The sequence below is a fragment of the Oncorhynchus masou genome, chromosome 31 (assembly GCF_036934945.1).
Source record: "Oncorhynchus masou masou isolate Uvic2021 chromosome 31, UVic_Omas_1.1, whole genome shotgun sequence".
Lineage (NCBI taxonomy): Eukaryota > Metazoa > Chordata > Actinopteri > Salmoniformes > Salmonidae > Oncorhynchus > Oncorhynchus masou.
Window position 1 is genome coordinate 10,565,715 of NC_088242.1, and position 17,500 is coordinate 10,583,214.

The window sequence follows — 17,500 nt, forward strand, 5'->3', positions numbered from 1 at the left end:
TACATTACACATTACATTACATTACACATTACATTACATTACATTACACATTACATTACATTACATTACACATTGCATTACATTACATTACACATTACATTACATTACATTACACATTGCATTACATTACATTACACATTACACATTACATTACATTACATTACATTACATTACATAACACATTACACATTACACATTACATCACATTACATCACATTACATTACACATTACACATTACATTACACATTACATTACATTACACATTACACATTACACATTACATTACATTACACATTACACATTACATTACATTACACATTACATTATATTACATTACACATTACATTACACATTACATTACATTACACATTACATTACATTACACATTACACATTACATTACATTACACATTACATTACATTACATTATATTACATTACACATTACATTACACATTACATTACATTACACATTACATTACATTACACATTATATTACATGTACACTGCACATTTCTACCACCACCACTCCTAAACACAGTGACCTCAAAACAAAACAAACGTTGATCCATTCACCACTACAGTAAAAAATGACAGTATCTTTGGAGAAAGATTGAGGGGCTGAATAGGAATAGAAGAGGATGAGGTTAAAGTATCAATCTGGACCAAACACTATATGAGCTTGATTCAGCGTTTACCAGAAATGCAGCCTCCGCAAACGTGGAAACATTGCCCTGAACCTCCGTGACACGGATTAAATCGAGCCCTAAGGAAGAACAAGAAGTAACTAAATACACAAGATGGCAAAATGCCATATTGTAGACCCACTGAACAAGCACAACCACTTACTGAGAGAGCGAGAGAGAGACAGAGAGAGAGAGAGGGAGAGATAAATATTTAATTATATATAATGATGTTTGATGTACTAGGTCTGTATTAGGATACTTCGATAACATGCTTGGGGCAGAGAGAGGGGTAGGGGGACAGATAGAGGGGTGGGGGGACAGACAGAGGGGTATGGGTCAGAGAGAGTGGTAGGGGGGCAGAGAGAGGGTTAGGTGGGGACAGAGAGATTGGTGGGGGGGCAGACATAGGGGTGGAGGGGGACAGAAAGAGGGTGGGGCAGACAGAGGGGGTGGAGGGGCAGAGAGAGGGGTGGAGGGGCAGAGAGATCAGGGAAAGAGAGAGTGGTGCAGGCTCGGTATAAATCGTGATCTGGACATGAAAGGGAATTAACTACTGTATATCTGATTCAATGACCTATTTAGAGTTTGTAGTTTCAATTGAAGACTGGAGTAAAACTTTTGAGAATTTAGTCACTGCTTATTTTGAATCACACCACTAATCACTTCTCAAGTCCTTCCATTCCTTTCTCACAAACATAACAAAACATTCATAGTGTATGCATGCACACAGACACAGTCAATTCCAAGCCTCTGGTACCCATCTCCATCTAAATCTCCACCAACACTCCAACCATTGCAACAAAAACATTTAAAAAAGGGAAGAAAGTTTTGAGGGAGAAAAAGAAGGAGCCAATATAATATGATATTGCTGCGTTCACATGCCAGTCGGAACGAGGAAAATCGTACAATTCCGACTTACTAACAGGTTGTAGTTATACACATGCCACGTTCAACCAGTTAGCAAGTCAGAAATGTCAGAGTTTCCTAATTCCCGACTAGCACGCGAACGCAGCATATAACCCAAGCTTCCTATACTGAATACTGATTGGAGCTTTTTTCATCTTTGATGTTGCAGGCTAGCCTATACAGAGGAGGCTGCAGTCGCTTCACTCCGTACTAGAGCGAGAGAGAGGGACAAACGCCCCCCTCCTCCCTCCTTCCGCCCCCAGAAAAAAAATACATCAAACTAAACACCTCCTTCCTCTTCAATGGAAAACTAAAACTAGAGCAAAACAACTCCAGGTCAACAAAACGCATGACCACCTTGTCAAGACTCTCAAGTTGATGTCTACTTTTAAGAGTTTTATCTGACTATATGCATTGTCTGTCATCGATGTACTGTACCGATTTTGGAAATGACGATGCTCTTGTTTATTTCCTGTATTGATTTGAATGTATTGCTTCGGGTTGAGATTGATGGTTTCTAGAATGTGAGAAAGAAAGTGGTGCTGGAGCGAGACAAAGACATAAAAAGAGAGAGGAAGAAAGAAAGAAAAGGAAAGAAAGAAAGAAAGAAAGAAAGAAAGAAAGAAAGAAAGAAAGAAAGAAAGAAAGAAAGAAAGAAAGAAAGAAAGAAAGAAAGAAAGAAAGAAAGAAAGAAAGAAAGAAAGAAAGAAAAGTTGGATATGAGGGAATAGGTCTTTCTCTTTCCAATAAAGCCAAAATATTGTCATTAATTTAACACATTTAATGATTAGAAATTATAATCTCATTAACAATAGTATTATAAATGGTTGATATTTTCTGTATAACGCCTGTATAATGGGAATCATACCGAGGGAATTTACCAACGGAAAAAAAAAACTGCTGCTACTCTATATTCCTCTGAGTTTATGTTATCAAACTGCGTTCCTGTGGGACGGGTCACTACTATTAACATTGCAATTTGTCACTTTCCCAATGTACATTAAGACCGCTAATGTTCAGCAATTCCCGTTGAAGCAACACATTTCAAACTTGGTTTTATTTAGTAAGTAAATGATACAGGCATTCAATTTGGCACCCTATTCTCTATGCAGTGCACTACTTTTAACCTGGTTCCGTGAGGATCTGTTCAAAAGTAGTGCACTATTTACGAAATTGGGTGCCATTTGGGACGTAGACCCAAGAGTTTAGTTTGTAGACCTGAGACTTCGTAGGCTAATGACATAAACATAAATGCACTCAGCTACAAGAGGTTGATCTGTGACAAAATGGCTGACAGGAAGTGATGTATCCTAGAATTATGTGTAGTAAGAAGAGAGGGGGGAGAAGGAGAGCTGTGGCTGCCATTGCTGTAGCAGTAGTGTGTCAGAGCGAGAGCATTGATTTTGGCACTGAGCCAAAAGCAGAAGGTATCCCATCTCCACAGAACGGCTTTCTACAAAATAAGCAATAATACTATTTATATTATATATATATATTATTATATTATACAAAATAATACTACAACATTACAACAGATTGTGATTACTATTATATATTTCATTGGCCAGCTGAGAACAAGTTCTCATTTACAACTGCGACCTGGCCAAGATAAAGCATAGCAGTGTGAACAGACAACACAGAGATACACATGGAGTAAACAATTAACAAGTCAATAACACAGTAGAAAAAAGAGTCTATATGCATTGTGTGCAAAAGGCATGAGGAGGTAGGCGAATAATTACAATTTTGCAGATTAACACTGGAGTGATAAATGATCAGATGGCCATGTACAGGTAGAGATATTGGTGTGCAAAAGAGCAGAAAAGTAAATAAATATAAACAGTATGGGGATGAGATAGGATTTAAGAGAAGAGAATGGCTAGCGTGTTTTACTGCACAGGGAGAAGGGGATACCTGGTCAGTTGTACAACTGAAAGCATTCATCCAAGATGTTTCTTCTGCATTTAACCCAACCCCTCTGAATCAGGGAGGTGGAGGAGTCATTTAACCCCTCTGAATCAGAGAGGTGCAGGAGTCATTTAACCCCTCTGAATCAGAGAGGTGCAGGAGTCATTTAACCCCTCTGAATCAGAGAGGTGCAGGAGTCATTTAACCCCTCTGAATCAGAGAGGTGCAGGAGTCATTTAACCCCTCTGAATCAGAGAGGTGCAGGAATCATTTAACCCCTCTGAATCAGAGAGGTGCAGGAGTCATTTAACCCCTCTGAATCAGAGAGGTGCAGGAGTCATTTACCCCCTCTGAATCAGAGAGGTGCAGGAGTCATTTAACCCCTCTGAATCAGAGAGGTGCAGGAATCATTTAACCCCTCTGAATCAGAGAGGTGCAAGAGTCATTTAACCCCTCTGAATCAGAGAGGTGCAGGAGTCATTTAACCCCTCTGAATCAGGGAGGTGCAGGAGTCATTTGGCCCCGCTGGGTTGGAGGCTGCCTTTATTGACATCCACGGTACCCAGAGAGAGGTTGGGGGTTATCTGCCTTGCTCACAGGCAGAATGCCACATTTTTCACTGAGCTGGCTAGATGATTTGAACCAGTGACCTTTTGGTTACTGACCCAATGCCCTTAACCTCTAGGCTACCTGCCGCCCTACAGACTTGTAAGATGTGAAAGAGAGAAGGTCACATGTTGATTAGGCCAGTGAGTTGTTACCTTACATGGTAGAACGCCGTGTTCCAGTCCCAGACACGGTCCCACCCTGAGTCCTGGGGTGTGTCCCAAATGGCAGTAGTGCACCACTTTTGACCAGAGCCTTTTGACCCTATAGGCTCTGGTCAGGAGTAGTGGACTATAAAGGGAATATGGTGCCACTTAGGGAAACGTCCCTCAGGTGCAGAGGTGGGAGGGCGGAGAGAAGCTCTTAGAGTTGCGATTGACGTTAGGAAGGATGTTAGGACTCCCACAGGAGAAGATGTTCAGTGTTACTGAGTCTTAAAGACATATTTCCATCACTTTAAGAATGTGTTCTCTTTCATTTCTCTGAGATTGACTCTCTCTGTCTGCGTGTGACACTCCCTCAAGGTAACTCCACACACACTTCCCCCCAGGCCCTGCAGTGTTTAAAGAAGTCCAGTAACTGGTGAGAAAGAGGGAGGGAGAGAGAGAGAGAGGGAGCAGGTCATTGTGAGAATGGAGAGGGAGGTGAACCAATAACCTTGTTGTGAAATAGGATCTCTTAGTCCAACAACCTTACAACGCTTGTTATTCACCTCGTCTAGGACACACACACACCTGCACACTTATATGGACAAACAGACACATTCTCATCCACACACACACACGTGCACTGTGTAATTGGATGGTAAAGAGGGAAGTCAGTTGTGGTGGGCGTCGAGGGAAGAAGACTGTGTAGAGGAGAGTAACAGATTAGAGACAACAGAGCTCAGTCAATAAGCACTGATCTCATTGGAAGATCCACCAGACTGACTACACACACACACACACACACACACACACACACACACACCTACACACACACACCCACACGCACGTAGATACACACACACACACACCTCTTTTGTCCAATGCCATGGCTGTTGTGTCCATTACTGCAGATTCTCCATTGTTCCCAACTAGGAGGAGGCCATTGGGAAATATGGATTGGATAAACTCTCTCCTCCCTCACCTCTCTCTTCAGTCACTTCCTCTACTGTTAGGGGTTATCTCATAACCCTCTCTCTTCATGTCCTTGGGGGTTCTGCTAAATGTCAAACTTAAGAACCTCATTCACAGCTCGTACACCACTTCCTCACGCCTAGTGGTTAGAGATTTGGGCCAGTAACCGAAAGGTTGCTGGGATCGTATCCCCGAGCTGACAAGGTAAAAATGTGTCGTTCTGCACCTGACCAAGGCAGTTAACCCACTGTTCCCCGGGGCTCCGTAGACGTGGATGTTGATTACGACAGCCCCCCCCCCCCCCCACACCACCCGCACCTCACTGTTCACATTCCAGAGTTGATTCAGAGTGACACATTCCAGAGTTGATTCAGAGTGACACATTCCAGAGTTGATTCAGAGTGACACATTCCAGAGTTGATTCAGGGTGACACATTCCAGAGTTGATTCAGAGTGACACATTCCAGAGTTGATTCAGAGTGACACATTCCAGAGTTGATTCAGAGTGACACATTCCAGAGTTGATTCAGAGTGACACATTCCAGAGTTGATTCAGGGTGACACATTCCAGAGTTGATTCAGAGTGACACATTCCAGAGTTGATTCAGAGTGACACATTCCAGAGTTGATTCAGAGTGACACATTCCAGAGTTGATTCAGAGTGACACATTTCAGTTGAAAGGGGTATCCCCCTTTCCCTTTAACTTGGTTGAGCTAGTAGTGTTTCCTTATGTGTCATTATACTCCTTCACTCATAAACATGTGTCTGATTGGCCTTTGTGTCTTTCACATAATTTATCCTCGATCCTCAATGTTTGTAACCAGAGCCATATAATTAGAAGATACGGAAACAAATGGAAATATATGACATTGACTGTTCCCGTCCTACTGCCTGCTCAGCGGCCTAGCTATTGTTTGACTGTTCCCATCCTAATGCCTGCTCAATGGCCTAGCTATTGTTTGACTGTTCCCATCCTAATGCCTGCTCAACGGCCTAGCTATTGTTTGACTGTTCCCACCCTAATGCCTGCTCAATGGCATAGCTATTGTTTGACTGTTCCCATCCTAATGCCTGCTCAACGGCCTAGCTATTGTTTGACTGTTCCCATCCTAATGCCTGCTCAACGGCCTAGCTATTGTTTGACTGTTCCCATCCTAATGCCTGCTCAATGGCATAGCTATTGTTTGACTATTCCCATCCTAATGCCTGCTCAACGGCCTAGCTATTGTTTGACTGTTCGCATCCTAATGCCTGCTCAATTGCCTAGCTATTGTTTGACTGCTATGCCTGCTTAGCTATTGGTTGACTGTTCCCGTCCTAATGCCTGCTCAATGGCCTAGCTATTGGTTGACTGTTCCCGTCCTAATGCCTGCTCATTGGCCTAGCTATTGTTTGACTGTTCCCGTCCTTATGCCTGCTCAATGGCCTAGCTAGTGGTTGACTGTTCCCATCCTAATACCTGCTCTATGGATTCACAGTACCACAATAAATATGGTCTATCCCGTTGTTACAATACCATCTGTATTCTTCGTAAAACATCTGGGGCTTCTTAATAAATCCTCTTGAAGCTAGGGGGCACTATTTTTATTTTTGGAAAAATAACGTCCCAAAGTAAACCGCCTATTTCTCAGGACTAGGTGATAGAATATGCATATAATTGACAGCTTAGGGTAGAAAACACTCTAATGTTTCCAAAACTGTAAAAATATTGTCTGTGAGTATAACAGAACTGATATTGCAGGCGAAACCCTGAGAAAAATCCAATCAGGAAGTGACTCTTATTTTGAAACCCCTGTCTTTCTATGCATCCCTATTGCCCATTGAAAGGGATATCAACAATATTCCTTTTTCTGTGGCTTCCCTAAGGTGTCTACAGCCTTTAGACATAGTTTCAGGCCTTTATTTTGAAGAATGAGCGTAAACGTCCACATTGCGTAAGTGGTCTGTTGTTGGCTCTCAGTGTGATTTATGCGCAAAACAGAGAGGTAAACATTTTTCTTCCCGGTCCTAGTGAAAAGCCAACTGTCCCGGTTGATATATTATCGAATAGATATTTGAAAAACACCTTGAGGATTGATTATAAAAAACGTTTGCCATGTTTCTGTCGATGTTATTGATATAATTTGGAATTTTTTCTGCGTTGTCGTGACCGCTATTTCCGATGGATTCCTAGGCATAACGCATCAAACTAACGGAGGTATTTGGATATAAAAATATCTTTATGGAACATTTGCTGTCTAACTGGGAGTCTCGTGAGTGAAAACATCCGAAGCTCATCAAAGGTAAACGATTAATTTGATTGCTTTTCTGATTTTTGTGACTAAGTTACCTGCCGCTAGGTGAACATAATGTTTTGCTTTTATATCGATAAACTTACACAAACGCTTGTATTGTTTTCGCTGTAAAGCATAATTTCAAAATCTGAGACGACAAGGTGATTAACAAAAGGATAAACTTTGTTTCGCTATATTTCACTTGTGATTTCATGAATATTAATATTGTCTCGAAAGATTATTTGACCGTTGCGCTATGCTATTTAGCGTAGTTGATGACAATTATCCCGGATCCACGATGGGTTGTTCCAAGAGGTTGAATAACTCAAAAGGGCAAAGGAGAGGGCACGAGGGTGCTTAAAATGTTAAGACTTGTTGTGTACGGTGCTGTTCATACTGGAAGAGATATTCTCTACACTGTAACCTGTTGGTGTTTCATGACAAAACGTCTTTGACCAGCTCGGCTCACACGCAAAATATAGCTAGCCCAAACAAAATCTTACATATCCACCTTAAAATATATCAGTATTTATATTATACAAAATATTCTTATAGTCAAACATATCCGTCTACATCACTCTCAATAGACCTTTGACCTCACAGTGTAAAAACAGCTGTTCTGTGGGAGAAGGATATCAACTCTGCTGCTGCTCTGATTTTATTATGTAAATAATTATCTCGTGTTGCAGATGTTGACTTTATTATGAATAATCTTAATATTACTATATATTTCATTCCTTATATATCTTCCTATTTGCACTTTACTGAATTCTTCCCGAAATTACTCTTGTTTTCCTTGTTTTTGTATTTCTACAAGATGTTTTTCTTTTCCTAGAATCATTTACATACAGTACATACAGCATAGTATTTATTAGTATATCAAATGGATTATAGTGATATTATCTATTATTATTAGATTGAGAAAATCTAGAAAAAGTTTTTTTTTAATGAAACAAAATGGTATTCCTTTCACAAACATGTATCATGATCTATATGGGTCAAACAGTGGATTAAACAGTGGATTAAACAGTGGGTTAAACAGTGGAGTAAACAGTGGATTAAACAGTGGGTTAAACAGTGGAATAAACAGTGGGTCAAACAGTGGATTAAACAGTGGATTAAACAGTGGGTTAAACAGTGGAATAAACAGTGGGTCAAACAGTGGATTAAACAGTGGATTAAACAGTGGGTTAAACAGTGGATTAAACAGTGGATTAAACAGTGGGTCAAACAGTGTATTAAACAGTGGATTAAACAGTGGATTAAACAGTGGGTTAAACAGTGGATTAAACAGTGGGTTAAACAGTGGATTACACAGTGGATTAAACAGTGGATTAAACAGTGGGTTAAACAGTGGATTAAACAGTGGGTTAAACAGTGGATTAAACAGTGGATTAAACAGTGGATAACACAGTGGGTTAAACAGTGGATTACACAGTGGATTAAACAGTGGATTAAACAGTGGATTACACAGTGGGTTAAACAGTGGATTACACAGTGGATTAAACAGTGGATTAAACAGTGGATTAAACAGTGGATTACACAGTGGGTTAAACAGTGGTGACATTTTAGGACTTTAAAAAATATATTTTAACTTCATTGTTGGTGTACTGAAGGAGAGAGACAGGGTGCATTCCAAATGGCACCCTATGGGCCCTGGTCTAAAGCACCCTATTCCCTATGGGTCCTGGTCTAAAATCCCCTATTCCCTATGGGTCCTGGTCTAAAGCACCCTATTCCCTATGGGCCCTGGTCTAAAGCACCCTATTCCCTATGGGCCCTGGTCTAAAGCACCCTATTCCCTATGGGCCCTGGTCTAAAGCACCCTATTCCCTATGGGCCCTGGTCTAAAGCACCCTATTCCCTATGGGTCCTGGTCTAAAGCACCCTATTCCCTATGGGCCCTGGTCTAAAGCACCATATTCCCTATGGGCCCTGGTCTAAAGCACTCTATTCCCTATGGGCCCTGGTCTAAAGCACCCTATTCCCTATGGGCCCTGGTCTAAAGCACCCTATTCCTTATGGGTCCTGGTCTAAAGTAGTGCACCCTATTCCCTATGGGCACTGGTCTAAAGTAGTGCACCCTATTCCCTATGGGTCCTGGTCTAAAGCACCCTATTCCCTATGGGTCCTGGTCTAAAGCACCCTATTCCCTATGGGCCCTGGTCTAAAGCACCCTAATCCCTATGGGTCCTGGTCTAAAGCACCCTAGTCCCTATGGGCCCTGGTCTAAAGCACCCTATTCCCTATGTGTCCTGGTCTAAAGCACCCTATTCCCTATGGGTCCTGGTCTAAAGTAGTGCACCCTATTCCCTATGGGCCCTGGTCTAAAGCACCCTATTCTCTATGGGCCCTGGTCTAAAGCACCCTATTCCCTATGGGCCCTGGTCTATAGCACCCTATTCCCTATGGGCCCTGGTCTAAAGCACCCAATTCCCTATGGGTCCTGGTCTAAAGTAGTGCACCCTATTCCCTATGGGCACTGGTCTAAAGTAGTGCACCCTATTCCCTATGGGTCCTGGTCTATAGCACACTATTCCCTATGGGCCCTGGTCTAAAGCACCCTATTCCCTATGGGTCCTGGTCTAAAGTAGTGCACCCTATTCCCTATGGGCATAAAGGGCACTGGTCTAAAGTAGTGCACCCTATTCCCTATGGGCACTGGTCTAAAGTAGTGCACCCTATTCCCTATGGGTCCTGGTCTAAAGCACCCTATTACCTATGGGTCCTGGTCTAAAGCACCCTATTACCTATGGGTCCTGGTCTAAAGCACCCTATTCCCTATTGGCCCTGGTCTAAAGCACCCTATTCCCTATGGGTCCTGGTCTAAAGCACCCTATTCCCTATGGGCCCTGGTCAAAAGCACCCTATTCCCTATGGGTCCTGGTCTAAAGTAGTGCACCATATTCCCTACGTGCCCTGGTCTAAAGTAGTGCACCCTATTCCCTATGGGCCCTGGTCTAAAGTAGTGCACCCTTTTCCCTATGTTTCCTGGTCTAAAGTAGTGCACCCTATACCCTGCGGGCCCTGGTCTAAAGTAGTGCACCCTATTCCCTACGGGCCCTGGTCTAAAGCACCCTATTCCCTATGGGTCCTGGTCTAAAGTAGTGCACCCTATTCCCTATGGACCCTGGTCTAAAGTAGTTAACCCTATTCCCTGTGGGCCCTAGTCTAAAGTAGTGCACCCTATTCCCTATGGGCCCTGGTCTAAAGTAATGCACCCTATTCCCTATGGGCCCTGGTCTAAAGTAGTTCACCCTATTCCCTATGGGCCCTAGTCTAAAGTAGTGCACCCTATTCCCTATGGGCCCTGGTCTAAAGTAATGCACCCTATTCCCTATGGGCCCTGGTCTAAAGTAGTGCACCCTATTCCTTATGGGCCCTGGTCTAAAGTAGTGCACCCAATTCCTTATGGGCCCTGGTCTAAAGTAGTGCACCCTATTCCTTATGGGCCCTGGTCTAAAGTAGTGCACCCTATTCCTTATGGGCCCTGGTCTAAAGTAGTGCACCCTATTCCTTATGGGCCCTGGTCTAAAGTAGTGCACCCTATTCCTTATGGGCCCTGGACTAAAGTAGTGCACTATGTAGGGAAAAAGTGCCGGTGTAGAGCACCCCACTGGCTTATCTTGTGATTCTATGTGTCTTTGGTCAGATGACCATGTGAAGTGTAGTGTTGCTCTATAATATATATGTGTGTATACAATGTGTCCAAATATCCTAGAGGAGGAGAATCAGGTCTCCGAGAAATTGTTTTATTTTTATGTTGTTTTGCATTTTTGTTGCTTTTTGTTGTTATATTTATGTTTTGAAGTAGACAAGCCCAATTTTAAACGACTCTAGCTCTGTTCCCCTTTACGATGCTCCTAAAACTCAAAGAGCGCTTGGAGCCGAAAGCATTCTGGGTAGTTTGACTGCAGAGGATAGATAGGGAAGGACATTGGTCGATAAAACGCAATTCTTTTCTTCTTTCTTCCCATCACTCTGTCTGCACCTTCATGTCCCCCATCACTCCATCTGCACCTTCATGTCCCCCATCACTCCATCTGCACCTTCATGTCCCCCATCACTCTGTCTGCACCTTCATGTCCCCCATCACTCTGTCTGCACCTTCATGTCCCCCATCACTCTGTCTGCACCTTCATGTCCCCCATCACTCTGTCTGCACCTTCATGTCCCCTGTCTGCACCTTCATGTCCCCCATCACTCTGTCTGCACCTTCATGTCCCCATCACTCTGTCTGCACCTTCATTTGCACCTTCATGTCCCCCATCACCTTCTGTCTGCACCTTCATTCACTCTGTCTGCCCCATCACTCTGTCTGCACCTTCATGTTGCACCCCCATCACTCTGTCTGCACTTCTTCATGTCCTTCATGTCCCCCATCACTCTGTCTGCACCTTCATGTCCCCATCACTCTGTCTGCACCTTCATGTCCCCCATCACATGTCCCCATCACTGTCTGCACCTTCATGTCCCCCCTCATCTGCACCTTCATGTCCCCCATCACTCCATCTGCATGTCCCCCATCACTCTGTCTGCACCTTCATGTCCCCATCACTCCATCTGCACCTTCATTTCCCCATCACTCTGTCTGCACCTTCATGTCCCCCATCACTCTGTCTGCACCTTCATGTCCCCCATCACTCTGTGCACCTTCTGCACCTTCATGTCCCCCATCACTCTGTCCATCTGCACCTTCATGTCCCCCATCACTCTGTCTGCACCTTCATGTCCCCCTTCATGTCTCACCTTCATGTCCCCCATCACTCTGTCTGCACCTTCATGTCCCCCCACTCTGTCTCACCTTCATGTCCCCATCACTCTGTCTGCACCTTCATGTCCCCCATCATGTCCCCCATCACTCTGTCTGCACTTCATGTCCCCCATCACTCTGTCTGCACCTTCATTTTCACTCTTCTGCACCTTCATGTCCCCCACTCTGTCTGCACCTTCATTTGCACCTTCATGTCCCCCATCACTCTGTCTGCACCTTCATTTCCCCGTCACTCTGTCTGCACCTTCATTTCCCTCATCCGTCACTCTGTCTGCACCTTCATGTCCCTCATCACTCTGTCTGCACCTTCATGTCCCTCATCACTCTGTCTGCACCTTTATTTCCCCATCACTCTGTCTGTATCTTCATTTCAGGTGAAGGGAGAGAAACCTGTCCTGGAAAGCATGTGTTCTTTAGTTTATGAAAACCAAAATACATTTAGAAAAATTGTTGGAAAATAAAACATTTATTCTCTCTTTTTTTTATTACAAACTTTTTTTGTACAATTAACTACAAAGAACTACTATTGATAGCTGCCATTAAATTAAAGCGATTCAGTGTATTTATTTTCAAAAGAATAACTCCTCTCCTCCTAAAGCTGTTGTTCCTAATACCCAGTCAGTGCTGAGTGGTGGCATGTTTTATTGAGAGTAGAGCAGAGCTGAGTCGGTCCACTGGCCAGATTGCTCTAACTGAATATTACTGCCTTACGGCCGATTGACGTGATGAAAGTCCCAGTCTCGCACGGCTGCGTAGGTGGCCATTAAATGATTGCCACTTTAATTGGCTCTGTTAATGCAGTCATTTGTAAGATGGCACCATGGGCCACGGGCCAGACACAAAATGGCTGCCATCGGCTCTCTCAGCTAGTCTCTCCCTCTTCCCCCACAATCCATTTATTCATACTTTATTGCCATTCTGCTGGACCCAAGTCAATTTCCATAGCCCATACACCACCATCAGCCCACGCTCATGTTTATATAACTCTCACTGGCTGGGAAGTTTGTCTGCTTTATAAATCATGGTTATCTCTCCCATGTAAAGTAACAGAGACATATTTTTTTCAACGGAATACCAGATGACAGTGTTGTGGTAGAGGTTTTGAAACGAGCCACGGTCCTATAGCCAAAGTGAGATCCAGTTCATGGCCCACAAATTATTCAGAAACTCGACTATAGGAATCACATTGTCTTAACCATTGAAAAAAAAGCCAAACTTGCAGTGCAGTTGTGACATAGGAAGAAAAATGTGCATTTTCTGTTGTGTGTGTGTTGATTCATTCGACATGTTCATTTTTCATGTGTCGCTAACAGAGAACGGAGTCGTTTAAAGGTTTTGTGCAACTTTGTTCCGTCGTTTTACATTTCTTGAAAAATCTTTTATAAAAACAACAATCAAAAAAAAATCCTCAAAATAATGTATTAATGTACACATGTATTGCAAAAACTCTCCTTTGTATGTGTACTGTACGTCTTCTCCCCTGTCAAGTGGTCATCATCACAATGTATTTACTGTGTTATGTCTTGTGTGTTATTACGTTTTGTTTTTTCAGATATGCTCAGAAACTTTCCTGTATCAGGCTACACTACATTATCAATACTTGGTACTGTATGTTACTGTTGCTCTGCCTCTAAACAGAAGAGAAATGTTCTCGTTGATGTCGGCCCGATATCAAGGGAGACACTGATTTTTCAAAGTCATTATGAAGCAAAAGTATATATCCAATTTAACTGTTGATCCTTAAACTCAATATACTTTGTTTTTAAACAACTCAGGCTTCACGCTTGTCTATTCTTTCAAGGATGCTTATTCAATTCTCTCTCTCTCTCTTTCTCTTTCTTTCTCTCTCTCTTTCTTTCTCTCTTTCTCTCTCTCTCTCTCTCTGCCCCCCCTCTCCCTCTGTGTCTCTCAGTCTCTTTCTGTCCCCTTCTACCCCCCCCCCCCCTCTCCCTCTGTCTCTCTCAATTTCAATTACATTCAAGGGGCTTTATTGGCATGGGAAACGTGTTAACATTGCCAAAGCAAGTGAGGTAGATAATATACAAAAGTGAAATAAACAATAAAAATTAACAGTAAACATTTAACATACATAAGGTTCAAAAGAATAAAGACATTACAAATGTCATATTATGTGTATATACAGTGTTGTAACGATGTACAAATGGTTAAAGTACACAAGGGAAAATAAATACGCATAAATATGGGTTGTCTTTACAATGGTGTTTGTTCTTCACTGGTTGCCCTTTTCTTGTGGCAACAGGTCACAAATCTTGCAGCTGTGATGGCACACTGGAATTTCACCCAGTAGATTTGGGAGTTTATCAAAATTGGATTTGTTTTCGAATTCTTTGTGGATGTGTGTAATCTGAGGGAAATATGTGTCTCTAATATGGTCATCCATCACCTACATCCCTCTGTAGAGGACCAGCTTGCTTTGGGGACTCTTCTCCAGGTTCATCTCTCTGTAGGTGATGGCTTTGTTATGGAACGTTTGGGAATCGCTTCCTTTTAGGTGGTTTTAGAATTTAAAAGTTATTTTCTGGATTTGGATAATGGGTATCGGCCTAATTCTGCTCTGCATGCATTATTTGGTGTTCTACATTGTACACTGAGGATATTTTAGTAGAATTCTGCACGCAGAGTCTCAATTTGGTGTTTGTCCCATTTTGTGAAATCTTGGTTGCTGAGCGGACCCCAGACCTCACATCCATAAACGGCAATGGGTTCTATGACTGATTCAAGTATTTTTAGCCAGATCCTAATTGGTACTGTATGTTGCATTTTATATTCCATTTGATGGGATAGAATGCCCTTCTTGCCTTGTCTCTCAGATCGTTCATAGCTTTGTGGAAGTTACCTGTGGCGCTGATGTTTAGGCCAAGGTATGTATAGTTTTTTGTGTGCTCTATGGCAACAGTGTCTCAATAGAATTTGTATTTGTGGTCCTGGCGACTTTACCTTTTTTGGAACACCATTATTTTGGTCTTACTGAGATTTAATGTCAGTCCAAGGTCTGACAGAATCTGTGCAGAAGATCTAGGTGCTGCTGTAGGCCCTCCTTGGTTGGTGACAGAAGCACCAGATCATCAGCAAACAGCAGACATTTGACTTCAGATTCTAGCAGGGTGAAGCCAGGTGCTGAAGACTTTTCTAGTGTCCGCGCCAATTCGTTGATATATATATTGAAGAGGGTGGGGCTTAATCTGCATCCCTGTCTCACTCCACGGCCCTGTGGGAAGAAATGTGTTTTTTGCCTTTTAACCGCACACTTGTTGTTTTTGTACATGGATGTTATAATGTTGTATGTTTTACCCCCAACACCACTTTCCAACAATTTGTATAGCAGACCCTCATGCCAAATTGAGTCGAAGGCTTTTTTGAAATCAACAAAGCATGAGAATACTTTGCCTTTGTTTTGGTTTGTTTGTTTGTCAATTAGGGTGTGCAGGGTGAGTACGCTGTCTGTTGTACGGCAATTTGGTAAAAAGCCAATTTGACATTTGCTCAGTACATTGTTTTCAGTGAGGAAATGTAAGAGTCTGCTGTTAATGATAATGCAGAGGATTTCCCCAAGGTTGCTGTTGACGCATATCACATGGTAGTTATTGGGGTCAAATTTGTCTCCACTTTTGTGGATTGGTGTGATCAGTCCTTTGTTCCAAATATTGGGGAAGATGCCAGAGCTGAGGATGATGTTAAAGAGTTTTAGTATAGCCAATTGAAATTTTTGGTCTGTATATTTGATCATTTCATTAAGGATACCATCAACACCACATGCCTTTTTGGGTTGGAGGGTTTATATTTGGTCCTGTAGCTCATTCTAGTAGTCTTTAATAGTTGATTGTAAGATTTGTATGTTTCTGCTCTTTGTTCTTTGTTATAGAGCCAAAAAGATTGGAGAAGTGGTTTATCCATACATCTCCATTTTGGATAGACAATTATTTGTGTTGTTTTTTGTTTAGTGTTTTCCAATTTTCCCAGAAGTGGTTAGAGTCTATGGATTCTTCAATTACGTTGTGCTGATTTCTGACTTGCTGTTCCTTCTTTTTCCGTAGTGTATTTCTGTATTGTTTTAGTGATCAACCTTAGTGAGGGCCTAGACTCAGGTTTTTCGGTTCTCTATGTTTTTGGTTGGACAGGTTTCTCAATTTCTTTCCTAGATTTTTGCAATCTTCATCAAATCATTTGTCATTGTTGTTCATTTTCTTCAGTTTTCTATTTGAGATTTTTAGATTTGATAGGGAAGCTGAGAGGTCAAATATACTGTTAAGATTTTCTACTGCCATGTTTACACCTTCACTATTACAGTGGAATGTTTTAACCAGGAAATTGTCTAAAAGGGATGGAATTTGTTGTTGCCTAATTGTTTTTGGTAGGTTTCCAAACTGCAATCCTTCCATCTATAGCATTTCGTAGTGTTACGTTGTTCCTTTGGCTTTGATGCCTCAGGATTGAGTATTGCTCTGTTCAATTAGACTGTGATTTTGATGTGGTCTGATAGGGGTGTCAGTGGGCTGACTGTGAACACTCTGAGAGACTCTGGATTGAGATCAGTGATAAAGTAGTCTACAGTACTACTGCCAAGAGATGAGCTATAGGTGTACCTACCATAGGAGTCCCCTCGAAGCCTACCATTGACTATGCACATACCCAGCGTGCGACAGAGCTGCAGGAGTTGTGACCCTTTATTGTTGGTTATGTTGTCATAGTTGTGCCTAGGGGGGCATATGGGGGAGGGAATGCTGTCACCTGCAGGCAGGTGTTTATCCCCCTGTGTGCTGAGGGTGTCAGGTTCTTGTCCAGTTCTGGCATTTAGGTCACCACAGACTAGTACATGTCCCTGGGCCTGGAAGTGATTGATTTCCCCCTCCAGGATGGAGAAGCTGCCTTCATTAAAGTACGGGGATTCTCGTGGGGGATATAGGTAGCACACAGGAGGACATTTTTCTCTGTTAAGATTATTTCCTTTTGAATTTCCTGCCAAATGTAAAATGTTCCTGTTTTGATTAATTTAATGGAGTGAGTTTGGTCTGCTCTATACCAAATTAGCATACCCCCTGAGTCCCTTCCCTGTTTCACACCTGGTAGTTTGGTGGATGGGACTACCAGCTCTCTGTAACCTAGAGGGCAACCAGTGGGTCCGTCTCCTCTATACCAAGTTTCATGCAGGATGACAATGTCTGTATTACTGAATTCTTTGGTGAAGTCCAGGTTCCTGCTCTTTAGGCC

At 42.5% G+C, this 17,500-nt stretch overlaps 1 protein-coding gene across 4 annotated transcripts in view; it reads left to right on the top strand.

Moving 5' to 3' along the window:
• Nucleotides 1-17,500, top strand: part of LOC135523401 (RNA binding protein fox-1 homolog 3-like) — a 706,321-nt gene that overhangs the window by 684,746 nt on the left and 4,075 nt on the right. For 3 of the 4 annotated variants that reach the window (XM_064950045.1, XM_064950049.1, XM_064950047.1), the window contains one exon: nucleotides 1,761-2,180. The exons of the other annotated variant lie outside the window; for it this stretch is intronic. In XM_064950045.1, coding sequence (XP_064806117.1) covers nucleotides 1,761-1,805 — 45 coding nt within the window. In that variant the 3' untranslated portion in view covers nucleotides 1,806-2,180. Of the gene's footprint in view, nucleotides 1-1,760; nucleotides 2,181-17,500 lie in introns of those variants that run through there. 4 annotated transcript variants of the gene reach the window in all.